This window comes from Panthera leo, chromosome A2, assembly GCF_018350215.1.
Source record: "Panthera leo isolate Ple1 chromosome A2, P.leo_Ple1_pat1.1, whole genome shotgun sequence".
Taxonomy (NCBI): Eukaryota; Metazoa; Chordata; class Mammalia; order Carnivora; family Felidae; genus Panthera; species Panthera leo.
The window spans coordinates 19,949,591-19,966,868 of NC_056680.1; the positions used below are offsets into that span (position 1 = coordinate 19,949,591).

At 45.8% G+C, this 17,278-nt stretch overlaps 1 protein-coding gene across 5 annotated transcripts in view; it reads left to right on the forward strand.

Annotated features, from left to right (window-relative positions):
* The window catches only part of DOCK3 (dedicator of cytokinesis 3), a 595,846-nt gene that overhangs the window by 550,135 nt on the left and 28,433 nt on the right, over positions 1–17,278 (forward strand). For all 5 annotated transcript variants that reach the window (XM_042929498.1, XM_042929501.1, XM_042929500.1 and 2 more), the window contains 5 exons: positions 3,016–3,101; positions 5,861–5,956; positions 10,278–10,338; positions 10,845–10,938; positions 13,239–13,387. In XM_042929498.1, the coding sequence (XP_042785432.1) occupies positions 3,016–3,101; positions 5,861–5,956; positions 10,278–10,338; positions 10,845–10,938; positions 13,239–13,387 (486 nt within the window). The remainder of the gene's footprint in view (positions 1–3,015; positions 3,102–5,860; positions 5,957–10,277; positions 10,339–10,844; positions 10,939–13,238; positions 13,388–17,278) is intronic.

Consider the following 17,278-nt stretch of genomic DNA (forward strand, 5'->3'; position numbering starts at 1 on the left):
GATATATATTTTTTTTAATATTTATTTTTGAGAGAGAGAGAAACAGTGTGAGTGGGGAAGGGGCAGAGAGAGAGAGAGACACAGAATCTAAAGCAGGCTCCAGGCTCCGAGCTGTCAGCTCAGAGCCCGACATAGGGCTCAAACCTAGGAACCTTGAGATCATGACCTGAGCCAAAGTCGGACACTTAACTTCCTGAGCCACCCAGGTACCCCATGACACGATACATTTGAAGAACTTAGCATTTTATTTGACTTAAAGACATTGGTTTTGCATACATTGATCTGCAGCATTACTTGTTTTGGATTTCTCAGTTTCTCCTAATAACTTCTCCCTTTATCAGCACTATAGAGGGTGATGAATCAATATCCCCATATCCTCCCATCACCAACTCCTCTGCCTAATACAGAAGTTCTAACACTTGAATAGGCATCACAACTGGGAGGGCTTATTGAAACAGATTGCTTCTCCTTTTCCCAAGTTTATGATCCACTGGGAGCCTGAGAATCTTCATTTCTAATGATATCTAATGACTGATACTGCTAGCCCAGGGGCCCATTTTGAGAATTCAAGGGAACTACTGCACCCATGTTTACACAGTCATACCCCCTGCTGCTCCAGGTCCCTTTCCCCTATTTGCCGTGTCCTGGAAAACACAATCTACCTATACCTGCATGTTTGAAGAGAGATCCCTTGTTATAAACAGACCCTTCTTCCCCTGGGAGGCTTGTGGGCCACTGATTGACCCAGTAAGAAGAGACAAGATTTGAACTGAGAATGAGATCCCTTGGCCTCTGGTCCTGGCTCTATCTGACTTTACATGACCCCAGGCAAGTCCCTGCTGAAGTCTCTTCTCCACACAGAGAAAGACATGGCATCAATCCCTAAGGACCCCTGGTCTCAGATTTTCTTTCTCTGAAATGCATATTAAAGCAGCTGACTCATCAGGCCATACATGAATGTACGACAGTCTCTGCGGAGCAGACCACTGTAAACAGAGCCACATTTATTCATCCATTCTCATTTCCTGCTGAAGGGGTTCAGAAACCATAATTGCCTACAATGAATTTTCTAATTCAATTATTTTTTTATAACTTCATTGCTTTAGGACTCTTTGGCCCTATGTGAAGTGAGAAAATGCTTCTGTTATAGCTCATTATTAAAAGCAGCCATGCCTCTTTGTTTATATGAAGTATTTATATAAATAATACCAAAATACCACATTTATTTTTTTAATATGATTTATTGTCAAACTAGCTAACATACAGTATATACAGTGTTCTCTTGGATTCGGGAGTAGATTTCCATGATTCATCACTTACATACAACACCCAGTACTCATCCCAAGTGCCCTCCTCAATGCCCATCACTCATTTCCCCTACCCCCATCAACCCCTCAGTTTGTTCTCTGTATTTAAGAGTCTCTTATGGTTTGCCTCCCTCCCTCTCTGTTTGTAACTATTTTTTTTTCCTTCCCTTCCTCCATGGCCTTCAGTTAAGTTTCTCAAATTCCACATATGAGTGAAAACATATATCTGTCTTTGTCTGACTGAGTTTCTCTTATTTCACTTAGCATACTACCCTCCAGTTCCATCCTCGTTGCAAATGGCAAGATTTCATTCTTTTTCATCACTTAGTAGTATTCCATTGTATATATAAACCACATTTTCTTTATCCATTCATCACTTGATGGACATTTGGACTCTTTCCATAATTTGGCTATTGTTGATAGCACTGCTATGAATATTAGGGTGCATGTACCCCTATGAATCAGAACGCTGTTTCCTTTGGATAAATTCCCAGTAGTGTTCTTGCTGGGTCATAGTGTAATTCTGTTTTCAATTTTTTGAGGAGCCTCCACACTGTTTTCCAGAGTGGCTGCACCAGTTTGCATTCCCACCAACAGTGCAAGAGAGTTACCCTTTTTCCACATCCTCATCAACATCTGTTGTTTCCTGAGTTGTTAATTTTAGCCACTCTTGAGTGGTGTGAGGTGCCACAATACTACATGAAAAATTTTTAATTTTTTCTTTAATGTTTATTACTTTTGAGAGAGAGAGAGAGACAGTGGGAGCAGAGTAGGGACAGAGAGAAGGAGACACAGAATCCAAAGCAGGCTCCAGGCTCTGAGCTGTCAGCAGAGCCTGATGCAGGGCTCAAACTCACGAGCAGTGGGATCATGACCTGAGCCGACGTCAGACACTCAACCAACTGAGCCACCCAGGCGCTCCCAGTACCACATTTTAAAGGCTAATGAGGGGTTTAAAAGACTTTTATCTCACATCACTTATGACTAATTTCTCACCTCAGAGTAAATCCAGTGAGGCTTGTTGGAAGTGCCTGAGCACTGCTGAACACCTTGCAGATCAGTTGGGTAGGAAAAAGTACAGTATTGCTCCTCACGGTTTAAGAATTCAGTAACAAATGCAGGTGCCCCAGTGATGAGGCAGTGGCGAGGCAGCAGCCCCAAGGGCTCTAGGTCCTATGGGGACAAACAGTGGAGCTTTTTATCCTGAAGTAGAATCTCTGAAGGATACACTCATACCTTGCTCAACTCAGAATCATGTCAGTCATTCGAGTAAGGGCTAGCCCTGCTGCAAGCTTCCTTTGTGACTGGCTGACTAGAGGGTAAAGTTCTAACCAAATGTATTTTACTCACACAATTTCTTTTGAGTGTACATTTTTTTAAGAAAGAGAAACACTTGACAAAGACCTCTTTTGTATCCAAAATACTTTTCTTTCCATGGAATCCTTGCCTTTTGACCCTAGACTGGGAAAAGAGTATCTGAGGTGTGTAAGTTCCAACTTTAAACCACTGGAGTGGGGAGCCTTCCTAATCAAGGGGGCAGAGTGGTTTCTTGGTGCTGTAGATGAGGTCCTGCCTTCCCTTGGATTTATTTGGTACAAGGATAAAATCAGGAAGCAGTTCCCAGCCATTCTCACCTGTGGTAGGAGCTAGATTTCCCAATCTTCCTCTGAGGTCAGCTTGGGTTCATGAAGTCTCTGCTTCCCTCTAGGTGGAGGCTGAGCTGATTGACAAGCTGGACAGCATGGTGTCAGAAGGGAAAGGCGACGAGAGTTACAGAGAGCTCTTCGGCCTGCTGTAAGCTGCTTTAGCCCCAAGCACCCCACACTGGGGGAGGGGGTGAAATGGGCTGATGAGGGGTAGGGGTGCAACCCATGCTGGCTGGGCTTCAGAGGGTGAGTATCAGGAGTGACCTAGATTGTTCCTAGTCAATAGGACGGTGGCATTATGGCAGCAAGCTCTCAGGGATTGCCATAGTTGACTAAAGAGGTAGAGACAGGCGGTAACTCTGAGCTCTTAGATTTGCTGATAGGAAAAGGGTCTTTATATGTCTTCATAGCATGCACTGTATCCAGTTGGGCACACAGCCCATGGGGACTCTCTGAGGGCTCAGTGCTGGCATTTCTGAGAGGTAAAAAGTTAAATCCTTGCTTCATAAGATGGTACAATCAACTTGAAAAAACACTACCATGGATCTTGTGACTTTAAAAGTTGTGCCCACTCTCCAGGACAGTTTCCCTGTTTGTGAAACAGGGTGTTTGTACTGAGTGATGTCAGGGATTTTCCCAGGTCTACATTCATAGCTCCTGTCTTTTTTTTTTTAACATTTATTTATTTTTAAGACACAGAGAGACAGAGCATGCACAGGGGAGGGTCAGAAAGAGGGAGACACAGAATCTGAAACAGGCTCCAGGCTCTGAGCTGTCAGCACAGAGCCCGATGCGGGGCTCAAACTCACGGACCGCGAGATCAACCTGAGCCAAAGTCGGACGCTTAACCGACTGAGCCACCCAGGCGCCCCTCATAGCTCCTGTCTTGAAATGTTGGAGGCCAAGAGTCTTTGCCACAGGGCTAAGTCCAAAGGAGGGACTCAGGAGAGCCATGATTCTCCCAGATAGATAGTGATGCTGGACATTTTATCTTCCAAAAAAACAAAATCTTTAGACTTTTATAGCTCTAGAGTCCCCTCCCATCTCACTCATTATTTCCAGCTTTAATATTTTCTTTGTTTTCATGCCATTTTGAAGACAAGCCTATAACATATTTTTCCAATAATAATACTGTACACTTGCTTAGAACTTTACAGTGTACAAATGTGTTGACGTTTCTTACTTAATCCTCACAACACACCTGTGAAGTGAGCAGGGCAGAAATTATCTTCATGACTAAAGGTGGTGAAACTGAGATGAGGAAAGTGTTAGCATGCCCTCGGTTGAATGACCTGTGAAAAGCCGATCTGGGGGGAGGACTCAGATCTTCCAATTTCAAGAAGGGGGAATCTTTCTACTATATCCTACCCACTTTGTTCCTTAATGAGTCACACAAAATGTGAATTTATGAAATTTAAGTAAGTATAATTTGTGTAAATGAATCTATACCTTAGTATTTTTCTTTTAGCTAAAGATATTTCTAACTGTGGAAATAATGCAGAGAAATCTCTTCCTAAGTCACTAACAGATGATTTTACTACAAAGGAAAAAGCACACAAATAACTTGCACTTACTAATTACCTGACCAAATAGTGTTTCATAAACTCTTCTAAATCATGTTTGAGGACTGAAAACTTCCGAGAACCATAAAGCAGCATTTCCCAATTTGTGTTTTGGGGAAGTTGCTGGGGGAAAAAAGTAAGTGGTCAGTTCAGAAAAGATTCAATTAAACAAAATTGAGCAGACCTCTATTACAGGACTTAGCAAAGCCTTTAATAGGCAGAAAGATGTGAAATATCTCTGACAGGAGTGTGTAGTGACCAGCATTTCCCAGGCTTGTTTGCTCGCAGAACACCTTTCTTGGTCCTCCAGGACAGCAGAGCTCTGGAGAATAGTTTGGGAAATACTGACACAGTGGCTTCATCCACACAGCTCAGAGGCCAGAGCAATGGTGTGCCTTCTCTCTCTAGTAATATAGGTCACATGGGAAACCCTCACTTTCCCAGAAGCCTCAGCTCAGGCCATATACTCTGTGTGGGGAAGACTGTCGCCGTCATGGCAGCATTAACAGCAGCCAGGTTGTGAGTGGGAGTACCCAGTGCTGGGCTTTTAGCTGGGCCTGCCACTCCAGGTGACTTTCATGACTTTTAGGGAGTGAGGGACAGTGTAGAAAGGAATCAGGAATGAGACCTGGACCTGGGCTCATCACTAGAGCAAGCAGAAATTCTAGGTCATCATCCTCTAGGAGAGGTCTGTGGGAAGGCAGAGAAGCCAGAGGCTACCCTGAGGTGCCAGGAGCATGGGCTGGCAAATGAGAAAAGGACCTGGGCATTTAGCTCTTGGATCTGGCAATTTTCACTTGGAAACATCCCCTGACAGTGGAGATGACCAGGTATAACTCCTAGTTTCACTCACTGCCCTTCATACTGGGCCCTCAAGACTAGTCGGAACCTTTTCCTTGGTTTACATGAAAAGTTGAGTTTGTATGTTTGCTGAGGATGCCTCTGAGTGGTGATGGAGGTAGTTGGCCAACTGCAAAGCCAGATCCATCCTCAGTGGGCTCTTATTCATCTGCTGTTTTAGAACAAACCTCACAGCATACACCTAAAGGGCTGGGGCTTTAAAACCCCTTCCTCAGTTCATTGGCATCCTTAGGAACTTATACAGGAAAATGGAAAATATGCTCATCTGTTCCTGCCAGTTCAGTAATCACCTTGTCTTTGCTTTCTGCTGCATGGAGTAGAACCCAGCTGTTTGGGCCCTACCCCAGGTAAGACTGTAGTGTGGTAAGTCTTCTGTCTCCAGATCCATCACAGGCTCCATGGGCTCTGGGACCTCACTTTTGTGCCCAAGGAAGGCTCATAAATTGTATACTGTGTTTGTTTCCCTCCACCCTCCCACTAATAGCCTACTGGAGAAGGTTGAACAGGAAACATGGCGTGAAACCGGCATTTCCTTTGTGACCTCAGTCACCCGCCTCATGGAACGCCTTCTTGACTACAGGTATCTTCTCCGGCACCTACCTATCTGACCTTTTGTCTGATCAGGATACTTGCCTCAGCAAGGACATCCTCTGACCTTAAAATTGAAACCATGTGGCCTTCAGGGGGAGGACTCTTCTGGTTTGGGTGCCATCATCAGTCATTGGGAATCTAGTGATGGCCAAAGAGAGGGAAAGAGTCCTCTCCCAGGGGTAGGCCAGGGCTTCCTAGGATCCCCCCTGATATGTGAGCACATATATCCAGGAGGCATCCCAGGGACACGCAGGTTTCCATCCAGAAAGGTCACAGCTCAGAGCAATGCAGCAAACAACTGTAGGTCCTTTGTGCTGTGTTCCTGAGAGCCATATGACAGATGGGCGGGGAAATATCACCCGGTACAGAAGTGTGACACAGCAGGACTTCCAGTTGGTTTTTCCAGGCACTGGGGATCCTACTTTTCCATGCCTCCATTCTTTGCCTAAAGTGTTTTTTTCTGTCCCTTGGTCCTGACCGTGAACAGATTAGAGGAAGCAGCCTGTGAGCTCAGAGATCTTTATGCTATGTTTAGTTTGAGAGTTCATATAAAATTAGTTTTTTCATGAAATCTTGCTTTCTGTCATATCACAGCTTTTGAATTACTCCAGATGGGGCAATGAAGCCACCATTGCAGGCTTCATTATTCTCTTAGCAGAGTTCATGTGGTGGCTAAGGGTACCTTTTAGGAGCCTAGAGGGAGGTGATAGGGAATGAGGAATGACAGAGGAAATCCATCCCCAAGCAATAGTTGTCTTCTCTGTGCTACAAGACATGTAAACGCCAAAGGAGAGCACTTCCAACCCATGCATCAGGAAATGAGGGGGTTTAGGCCACCTCCAGTTGCTGCTGAATAGAAGGTACTCCTATGGCAAGACTTCTGCTTTGCAGAAGACTCAGGTGTCCAGTGTACTATCTGGACATGGAAATGGAATTCCTGAGAAATGGGTTCCCATGTTAGGCATCCCCTCTTCCTGTAGCACAGTTGTGCTTGTGCAAGTTTCAGCCCATTTTTCCTGGACCTTAAAAGTTGACAAGTGGCCTTTTGGGGATGCCTTTTAGAATAGTGGACTCCTTTGTTCATGCCATATCCCCAGCCTTTTCTGTACCTGCTATCAGACAGGGAAGAGGGATGCACAAAACTCTATACCTCCCCCGCCCTAAAACATTTACTAAAGGTTAAGCTCTATTCACTGTGGCCTACCAGAAAGAGCCTAAATTAATTTCTTAGCCTAGTTCTAGCTGCCTGTTTGATTTTTGTATCTACCTTGTACAAACAACTCAAACTCGTGGCCAAACCCAATTTCATTCTCTTCCATTTCTTGTCTCAATAATGGGTTCATTAATAAACAAAGTTCATGCTCTTTCACATGGCAGCAAAGCCCCTTTATAAACTGGCCTTTGCCTACTCCTCCAGCCCTGTTGCTTGACAGTCCCAGCACCCATGTGCACATGCTAACCTCCTAGTGTTGCTCCCTGTTAACACAAAAGGAAATACCACAAGGTTTATCATGGCTCTTATCTGTTAAAAATACACTATGTGCTTTGTGCTTGACAAGCATTATCTCTAATCCCATAAGGAGCTGTGAAGGGTTATCCCTGTTTTTATCAGTGAAGAAACACCAGTGATAGGAAATGCCATTGCTGGGATTTGAACCCACATCTGACTCAAGAGCCATGCCCTATTCTTTCATCCGTGTTGTCTCCACTCACATCCCTTCTCTTCAGGCTTCTCTACATGCTATGTCCTCCCAAGAGTGGCCTTCCTACCAAGCCCCATCAAGGAAGTTTTGCCAGATAAAAGCTTACCTGGATCTCTGTATACACTTCTTTCAAAGCATCAGTCACCTTGCATGATAATCATTTGTCACCTTTCTGACTCATTCAATTGAAGAGAGAAGCCTCTTGAGGGCAGGGACCTTGTCCTTATCTCCCTGGTCCCAAGTGTACAGTATATATTGACCAATTGAAAGACCGTGCAGGAACCAAAGTAGTCTCTTTTACCCCAGTGCAATTTAGTGCAATAAGAACCTACTAAGAAAATAGTTGACAGATACATATACATTGATTAGGCAAATAATTAATAGGTTATACTCCAGAATGATCTGAACCTAGAGTGTGAGACTCTGTTTTAGACTAGCATGAACCTTAAGTACTCAGAGGAGTACCTCTTCAACTTTTGTGTGAATGATACTCTGTGTCAGATATAAAATGCTCACTGGTGGCAACTGTATTTCTCAGGTTAGGAAGCAGAGCCCCGTGGGGTAGGGGGAGTGGTTCTTAGTGCCCTGGAACATACAGGGACAGGGCTAGGGTTGCCAAGCCCTTGGGACTTTAAGTGTAACCTCCACCTGGAAAAGGAACTGGAGGTTATGGAGCCTTCCTTTCTCAGGCCTCTCCAGTTGCACTAAGGGCTGCCTGGGCCCTGGTCTAGGTCACCACAAGCCCAGTGCTCACAACCGGTTGCTTCAGAAGCCTCTTTAGGAGGGTCTTCCCTGTTCGTCCTCCAGAGAAAGAACAGGGGAGAGCAATGGCTGCACCCAAGTCAGAGGCTTTAAAGGTGTCCTCTATGTTGAGTAGCCACACAGAAGTGATGCACAGCCACACAGAAGAGAAGAGGCAGCTGTTAGCAGTGCATGGGAGAGGTGGTCATAGAGCACAAAGGTGCAGGGAATGCCCCTGCCATCACAGGGTTGAGGACAATACTTTCCTGTTTAATTGACTTGGCAATGAAGTTCTAGTTATAGCCAAACAGAAGGTGATGCCTGGTAAGTGTTTCAGATGCTTTCTAGAAAAAACAAAACAAACAAAAACAAAAAAAACATTAAATGCCAAAGTAGCTAGTTGAGACCTCACTACTCTCTATCCGCCAACTTATTGGAGAGACAGATGCTTCCTGCCACCTTCTATGTTGCTTGTAACTAACTAGTTGGCCATCTGGTCCACCTCTTAAAAAGTCACAGCACTTTCCTGTCCCTACTAGCACTAAAAGGTTCTGCAGTAGCCTGTTAAGGACCCCCATGTCTGACTACAGAGGAACCAAATGCCATATGGCAGTTAGGGAACCAAAAAAGGAGGATGACCTTGGTTTCAAATCCCACAGAGCTGCCACTTCTGATAGTAGCCCTCCATAGAAGGGAGGACACTTGGCTTTGCAGAATATCATGAGAGTTGTGTGGATTTTTCAGTATTCCTTTCTTTCAAAGAAGTTATCCCTTTGTGAGCTGGATTGCAGCTGGGAAGGCGGGAATAACTAACTTTGTCACATTATCACCCAGAGGTTCAGTGACTTGGACTAAGGCTCCTGACTCCCAACTGTGATGTTTCTCACTGGGCCCCATGCCTGTTAGTAGAGCAAAGTCAAGATACTCTCTCCACCTGATCTTAGTGGTCCATAAACCCACTTATGCTGCCTTTCCCTAACACACAGCTACACAAGGAACTGTATCTATATGCCAGGGCACTGTAGAGTGCCATAGAAGGAGACACAGCAAACAGATGGAACTCTGGCTGGCTGTGTGTAGAGGAGGCTTCTGGCGAGATTCACCATTCTGGTTCTCCTTCTCCTTTGTCTCCTTGTGCCAAGCCTCTGCTACTTCCAGAGGAGCTTGGTTTTGACCAGGCCTCCTCTCTCCCTAGGGAAGGATCCATTCTCAGTGTTCCTGTTGTTCTGTGTCTCATAGACCAGCCTTGACCCCTCTTACACCCAACCCTGCTCTGATCAGCATGAATGTAACTCAGCCTGGGTGAAGCTACCCCTAAATCAGAAAGAAACTTTAAACCTGCTGCTTCTACTTAGTACACAGGAAGGAAACCATAGGGAGAAAAGCCAGTAAGATGGTTAACATGGTGGCCATGCCACGGTTGCTGTAACCACAGGGTCTTGAAGCTAGGTCTCTGGAGTGGAGCATATTGGCTTCTGTTGAACGCTGACCTACAAAATGAAACTTTCCCTGTAAGAAAAGCTCTGTGCCTCTCCTTCTGGGGACTTGAGGATTTGACGTTTATCTTTACTGATACACTCTTCTGTGCTGAGGATATTGGTACTACCCTAATGTACCATCTGGGCTCTACAGTCTGCCACCAGAATGAGAGGTTCAGTTGAACAGAGATCTCTGAACCCTAGGAGTGGGTCCAAACCTCAGAGGGAGCTCACTGTATAGCCCCCACCTGTGGAAGCATTTTCTGTTGGAGAGCATCTTAATTTAGGGTTTAGTTATACTAATGCCTCTGTGACACTGCAGTTCTATGCATTGTTCCAGAGCCACCACTTCATCCCATGGGACATTCATCTGTGCTTTCCTTTCCAGGGACTGCATGAAAGGAGAGGAAACAGAGAATAAGAAGATTGGCTGCACTGTTAACCTGATGGTGAGAAGACATGGGCCCCTCCTCCTATCTGCCCAGCGGAATAGCTTCTGGCCTGCACTGTGACAGGCTTGGCCATTCTACTGTGGCTGCAAGCCTAAGGACTTGAGTCAGGATATCAGCTCTGTCCCTAATATCTCAGAGACCTGCACCTCACCAGTCACATTTTCACTTGAGAAAGGAATGTTCTCCTTGGACAGAACTCTACCCTTGGCCTCTTAACAAGGTCCAGTCAACCCTGAAATACCCTAATTCCCAGTCTGCCTTGGCACTCCTCCTCTTTCTCAATATTTGGACTCCCGCAGATCTGCCATTCGTTCCACCATACCTGGGGAGCAGTTGTGCCTTCTGGCTGATCCTTTCTATTGCTGGTGCTGTCTGTGCCCATGGCCTGCCCTCCTCCTGTCCAGTACACCCAGGGCTTTGGCCAGCTGCCTGGAGCTCAGGTATGGCCTCCACAGGTGGAAACCTCTCTCATCTTTATGCGTATTTCCTTTTCTCTCTCACAGAACTTTTACAAATCTGAGATTAACAAAGAAGAGATGTATATCCGCTATATCCATAAGCTTTGTGACATGCATTTGCAGGCTGAAAACTACACAGGTGAGTAGAAGGGGGACCCAACCATGTCTCCCTGTGAGGACAGACTGGACAGGTGTGCACAGCTAGCAGAGAAAGGCTCTGAGCTGGTGCCTGACAGATCTTAGCGGAGTGTTGGGGCTTATGTTGCCCCCTCACTTCATTCTTTCCCTCAAATCCTTTGTCACATATGGCAGAAAGAAAGCAGGCATAAATTCCACTTGTGCCTTCATGCCATGTCCTCTGCTGTCTGAGGCTGTTCTGCTCTCTCCTTGCCTCCTGTCCATCCCCTCTGAGGCCTCAAGGGTAACCTCCAAATTCTCATGCACTAGGTTCAGAGCATCCTGAGCTCACTGTCCCTCTCTAAGAGCAGAGCCTTCTTGACCTTGAAAACCTTCACAGCCAGAGCTACATGAGGCCATAACACTGAAATATCTGCCTAACTTCTGAACTTGCTAGCAGAACTGCTTTGCAGTCTAGGCTCTTCCCCGCAAAATGCACAGCAGCCCCACTTTGATTTTCCAATAGAAAGTATTGAGAGTGTTCATCTGGCTTTCTGACGGACCATATAGGGCCCCTTTCTACAATTTATTACTAAGGCCCTTTCTAATAGAACAAATTTAAAAGCATTTCAGCCTGCCTGTCACACTGTTTACTGAGTACCACTCAGTCAGGAGGGTATGTGCATGCATGTATCTCCTGACTGATCACCTGGTGCCATAGCTTCCCCAAAATAGCCACCTTCTTCACTGTGGTGGCCAGCCACTACATCCTAGCTCTTGAGCCATAGGACTTGAATTTGTGTGACAAACCATGAAATTCAAGCTATTCTTATCCACAAACATTACTAGAATTAGATGGGTTTGTAGAAACACAGAACCCTCCTTCCTTATTTCTAGATGTAAGGGATTGTTTGGCATAGATTCCACCTTTTCTGACCACATAAGTTAACAAGAATTAAATCTGAAATGACTAGACTGAATCTGCCATTCTCTCCGTCTACTTCCACCCATGATTGCAGCAAGCCTCTGAGAAGACAATAGACTTTGATAAATTCCATATAATATAGAGGCATTTACTAAATTCCTAGAGGTCTGGGCCATGACTGAGAGGTGGGGCCAGGGATTTGGACAGAAAGAGAGGGTGCTAAGCCTTGTCTCTGGTGGCCTCAGGAATAACATCTGAAAAGGATATGATCAGAAAAGAAAAAAATTTCACCTGGTTTCCTAAATTCCAAAGGGAGCCCTTGAGTGCCTCAGGAGCTTGTTCCCCAGAAATAAAAGACTTCCCATCCGGATCCAGTAAGGAAGCATGTGCATCCCTGGGCAGGAAGGTCCAGTGACCAGAGCACAGGCAGAGAGGCAAGGATAAGGATGAGGAAGAGCCTGGGGAGTGGCTGCAGGCAGGTGTGTTTGGCTAAAACTGGAAGTGGGTCACGGAATAGTTAGAAATGAGATTCTTCACAGTTATTGGTAGCGGACTTGAGTAGGGCCTTGAAGGCCAGACAAAAGCTAGAGCTAATTACCTTACCACTAGGAGATGCCCACCAAAAATGACCAAATAGAACAGGAAAGAGCAGACTGTATAATAAGGACCCTGATCAGTGGCTGTAATTAAGTGTGACTCATGCCTTAGAATTTAGGGCCACAGTATTTAGTTGTTCTTGTTTTATATAACTTTCTTGAACAGTTCCACATGTAGGGTAAAGTGTCACTAGGCCTCTGCCCTGAGTTCAGCATCAACTTTGAGCTCCTCCAGGAATGGAGCTTCTGGCTACAGGCCCATCACACACTTACCACCATTTACATGTCTCTCTGGTCCTTGTAGAAACAGTAGAGACGAAGGCCATGCTAAGGTCAGAAAATGTTACTGTAGGCACTGGGGCTGGCTTAGGGAGGGCTGAGAGAAGACTTGATCAGTGCCCTCCTGCAAGAGCCAGTTCTGAGAAGGTTGGAAAGGAAGCTGTAATACATTGACTAAAAAGGAACCCAAGAATTGTCTCTGACATGTCTGTGTCTCCCAAAGCAAGGTAACTTGTGCACAAATTCTCAGGTAGCTCGGTCATACTTCATCTGGAGCCCAGTATCGATAATTAGGCTATGAGAGGAAGTTGTCTACCAGGATCTTTGACTCCTTAATGCTATGGGCAAAGGTTATTGGCTGGCTGGGCAGCCCCTCTATGTAACCTTTGGTATCCAGTTTCCCTGACCTGGGCTGCACATGCCCTATCCTAGCAGAGTGCTTGGGCTAGTCCCCTGGCACCAGACTCCCCCTGGACCCCTGAGGAGAAGTCCCTGGATCTCCATATTGCCTGTTCCCCACAGAGGCCGCATTCACTCTGCTCCTCTACTGTGAGCTGCTGCAGTGGGAAGAACGGCCACTTCGGGAATTCCTCCACTACCCATCCCAGACAGAGTGGCAGCGGAAAGAGGGACTGTGCCGCAAGATCATCCACTACTTCAACAAAGGCAAGGTAGGTGTCATTAGGCAAGCTGTTCAGCTCTTTAGGTTCTACAATAATGCATGCCATCTAGGCATGCTGCAGAGGGTGGTGTGGGGGCGATAAGTGGGTGGATGTCCACGTATGTGCATCAGCTTTGGAGGCAGCATGATTTTCTCTGGGGAAAAAAATATGTAACAGTTTAATTCTGTGGTTTGGAAACCAATTCCAGATTGAGGGTATGAGACAGCCCCACAGAGCACCCTTGCACGTCTATAAATGCTGATGTTCCTATAGCAGGGGCTTCTGCCCCTCCCCTTACATTTATTAGATTACATAGAGAATTAATGTTGATTTTCTAATCTGCCATAGAACATATGAGCTATAAAAACGAACGGATTTTAACCTTAGTCAAAGGAGGCCTGTCCTGCCTCTTACTAGTACATGTATTTATCTTGGATTTCCCTTCATCACAGCACAGACTAGACTTCTATCATCGGGATTCTTCCCCATCAGGCTTGAATCTGTAGGATTGGCAGGCAGTGTCAGCATTGGTTTAGGCCTCCTTGGTGCTTCCCAGCCATCCTGCTTCTATCTCTCAGCAGGCTCCTTATGGGGCTTTCTGACCACCTACAGTTGGTTGTGGCCCATACACTGAAAAGGCTGGGGTTGTGTGACTTGTTGATGCTGTTTGCTCATTATTCAGCTTTGATCATTGCTTTAAAAACCTGAATTTGGGGTGCCTGGGTGGCTCAGTTGGTTAAGCATCTGACTTCGGTTCAGGTCATGATCTCACAGTTCATGGGTTCATGTCCCACATCAGGCTCTGTACTGACAGCTAGGAGCCTGGAGCCTGGTTTAGATTCTGTGTCTCCCTCTCTCTCTGCCCCTCCCCTGCTCGCACTCTGTCTCTCTCTGTCTCTCAAAAATGAATAAACGTTAAACAATTTTTTTAAAGGCTGAATTTAAGGAGCGCCTGGATGGTTCAGTTGGTTAAGTGTCCAACTTCAGCTTAGGTCATGATCTCACAGTTCGTGAGTTCAAGCCCCACGTTGGGCTCTGTGCTGACAGCTCAGAGCCTGGAGCTTGCTTCAGATTCTGTGTCTCCCTCTCTCTCTGCCCCTTCCCCTCTCATGCTCTGTGTCTCTCTCTCTCCTTCTCATAAATAAACATTTAAAAAATTATTTTATTTTATTTTATTTTACTTTTTAATTTTATTTTTTATTTTTTAAAATTTACATCCAAATTAGTTATCATATAGCGAAACAATGATTTCAGGAATAGATTCCTTAATACCCCTTACCCATTTAGGAAATTGGGTTTTTTTAATGTATTTATTCATCATAAAAAAGAAAGATTTAAACATTAATGGCTTTTGCTCATAAATCAGAAAACATTCATCAGTTTTATATAACATAGGAAACATCTTTGTCAAAAGCATTCACCCATGCAGGAACCTTTCCAGAATCTCAGGAGCTCTTGTGTAACCTAGCCTGGAAAGGGAGCCCATGCTCAGCATTCGGGCAGCCACGTATGACTGATCCATAGTGCCAGCCCAAAGCCTCCTCTTGTTGCTGGTCCAGGGCTGGACTTAAAGCCCCACACCACTATACTTTCAAGCCTGCCTTTCTGGCACCCAGCCCACCTGGAACTGTCATCTACCCACATCCCCAGCAAGCCCTGCCAGCTCAGGAGTGGAATGATCATGGTGTGAGTGTGCATAAGTGCTTTTAGTGTATTAGTTCTCTTTGCTTTCCATGGGCACAGAGTACACAGTGGAGAGTTGTCTTGTTCTGACAGAGCCTACCAGTGGGACATGGGAGCATTAATCGTTCCCCTCTTCACTAAACACTACAGTAGTGTTTAGAAAAGTAGGTTTAAAGCTTAGTATGGATGAAAGAATGAAATGCAAAACCTGCTTGAGTATCATAGATGAACAGATTTGGGGGAAGGACTGGAAGGCTCCGTAGGCCACCTTCTTGAGGATTTCACACTCATTCTAGTAACCCTGTTTTTTCTGTGAATTTCTGGAGGAGCAAGTTCTGTGCTGAGTGCAGAGCCCTTTCATAAGCTCATCCTCAAAGAGATATTTATCACATTCTTGAGTTAATATAGAGGGTCCAACTTCTGTGTTTCTGTGCCTCAGTACCCCCGTAGAACCAGTGGATAGGGCTAACCAGCTCTTTAAAGCATTCAAGTTATTATTATTATTATCATTATTACTATTACTATTGGCTCCAGAAAAGCAAAATCAGGCTGCTGCAGAAAAAGTGTTCCTGTAGGGTTCTTGGTGTCCAGAGAAAAGCTGCCTTGACAGCAGGAGGAGGGCAAAAAAGAAGACTCTAGGGATGGGCAGGTAAAGGGGTTATAGCCCTCAGCATTCCCAGCACACCCTGCCTCACAAGCCAGGCCCTCTACTTTTCTTCCACACTCTCCCAGCCTCTCTGTTATATGCTTTATACAGATAACCTGACTTCCTTTGGTCCTGTGTTTATTTCCTGAGCACCCAGAAGGACTGAGTCAGAAGTTCAACTCATGGCCATACTCTAACCCTGGGCCATTCTCTTCAGTGATGAGAGCCTGGAGCCTGCCCCAAGCTGGACTGAGTTCCAGTCCACAGAGGGTCAGCACTCCCAGGCCAGACAAGGAGAAAGGAAAGAAGTAAAGTTGAAAAGAAGGAAGGAGAGGCTCAAAAATGAGAGTTGGGGGGCGCCTGAGTGGCTCAGTCGGTTAAGCGTCCGACTTCAGCTCGGGTCACGATCTCGCGGTCCGCGAGTTCGAGCCCCGCATCGGGCTCTGGGCTGATGGCCCAGAGCCTGGAGCCTGCTTCCGATTCTGTGTCTCCCTCTCTCTCTGCCCCTCCCCCGTTCATGCTGTGTCTCTCTCTGTCTCAAAAATAAATAAACGTTAAAAAAAAATGAGAGTTGGTCCTCCACCGCAGGGCAGAGGGAGCAGACAGGAAGGAAAGCTAGCAGAGGGCTCTGACACCTGCTTATCTGGCATACAGACCATTAAGACTAGAACAGCCTTCTCTGTGGGGCTGGGCTTGGGCTCTCCTGACTGAGAGTTGCTATTGCCCACACTCCTCTGAAGAAATGATGAATCCGTTGCTTCTAATATGTTGTGTGTAAACAGAAGTACAGGGGCGCCTGGGTGGCTCAGTCGGTTAAGCGTCCGACTTCAGCTCAGGTCATGATCTTGTGGTCCGTGAGTTCAAGCCCCGCGTCGGGTTCTGTGCTGACTGCTCAGAGCCTGGAGCCTGTTTCAGATTCTGTGTCTCCCTCTCTCTGACCCTCCCCCGTTCATGCTCTGTCTCTCTCTGTCTCAAAAAATAAATAAACATTAAAAAAAAAATTAAAAAAAAAAAAAAAGAAGTACAAAGACCACCAGTCTGAGTCCTGGGCCTTTGCCTTCCTTTTCACTTTGATTAGAATGAGCCCTAAGTGAGTGTAGCTTTTGGGTCATCCCTGTCAAAGGGGCCACAAGGATGTGTAAAAGCACCCATCTTGCCAGAGCTGGTAGAAATAATTGGATTTCAGACATTGGTAAGAAGTTTTGGAGTTGGATTTGCCTCCTGCCAGAAGGCACGAAACCAAGAGAAAAAATTTAACCAGGGATGCACTGTACCAGCAACACATTCCTCACCTGTGATCAGAGGCAGCTCTCAAAGCCCCCAGACCCACCAGAGTTCCAGCACAATCCCTTAAGGCTGACAGAATGTCTTAAAACTCTTGGTCCTGGCTCACTCTAAAGATAATTGAGGGTGAGTGGGAGGAGGGCTTGGAGCAGGAGGGCAAATTACACAAATCAGGCAGAGATGCCAGCAAGGCAGATGAACATTAATCCCGGTAGGGAAGAAGACCTGCTTTACTGGGAGCTACAGGCTGCTAACTGGCTGAGTGCCATTAGCCCTACGTGGGGCCC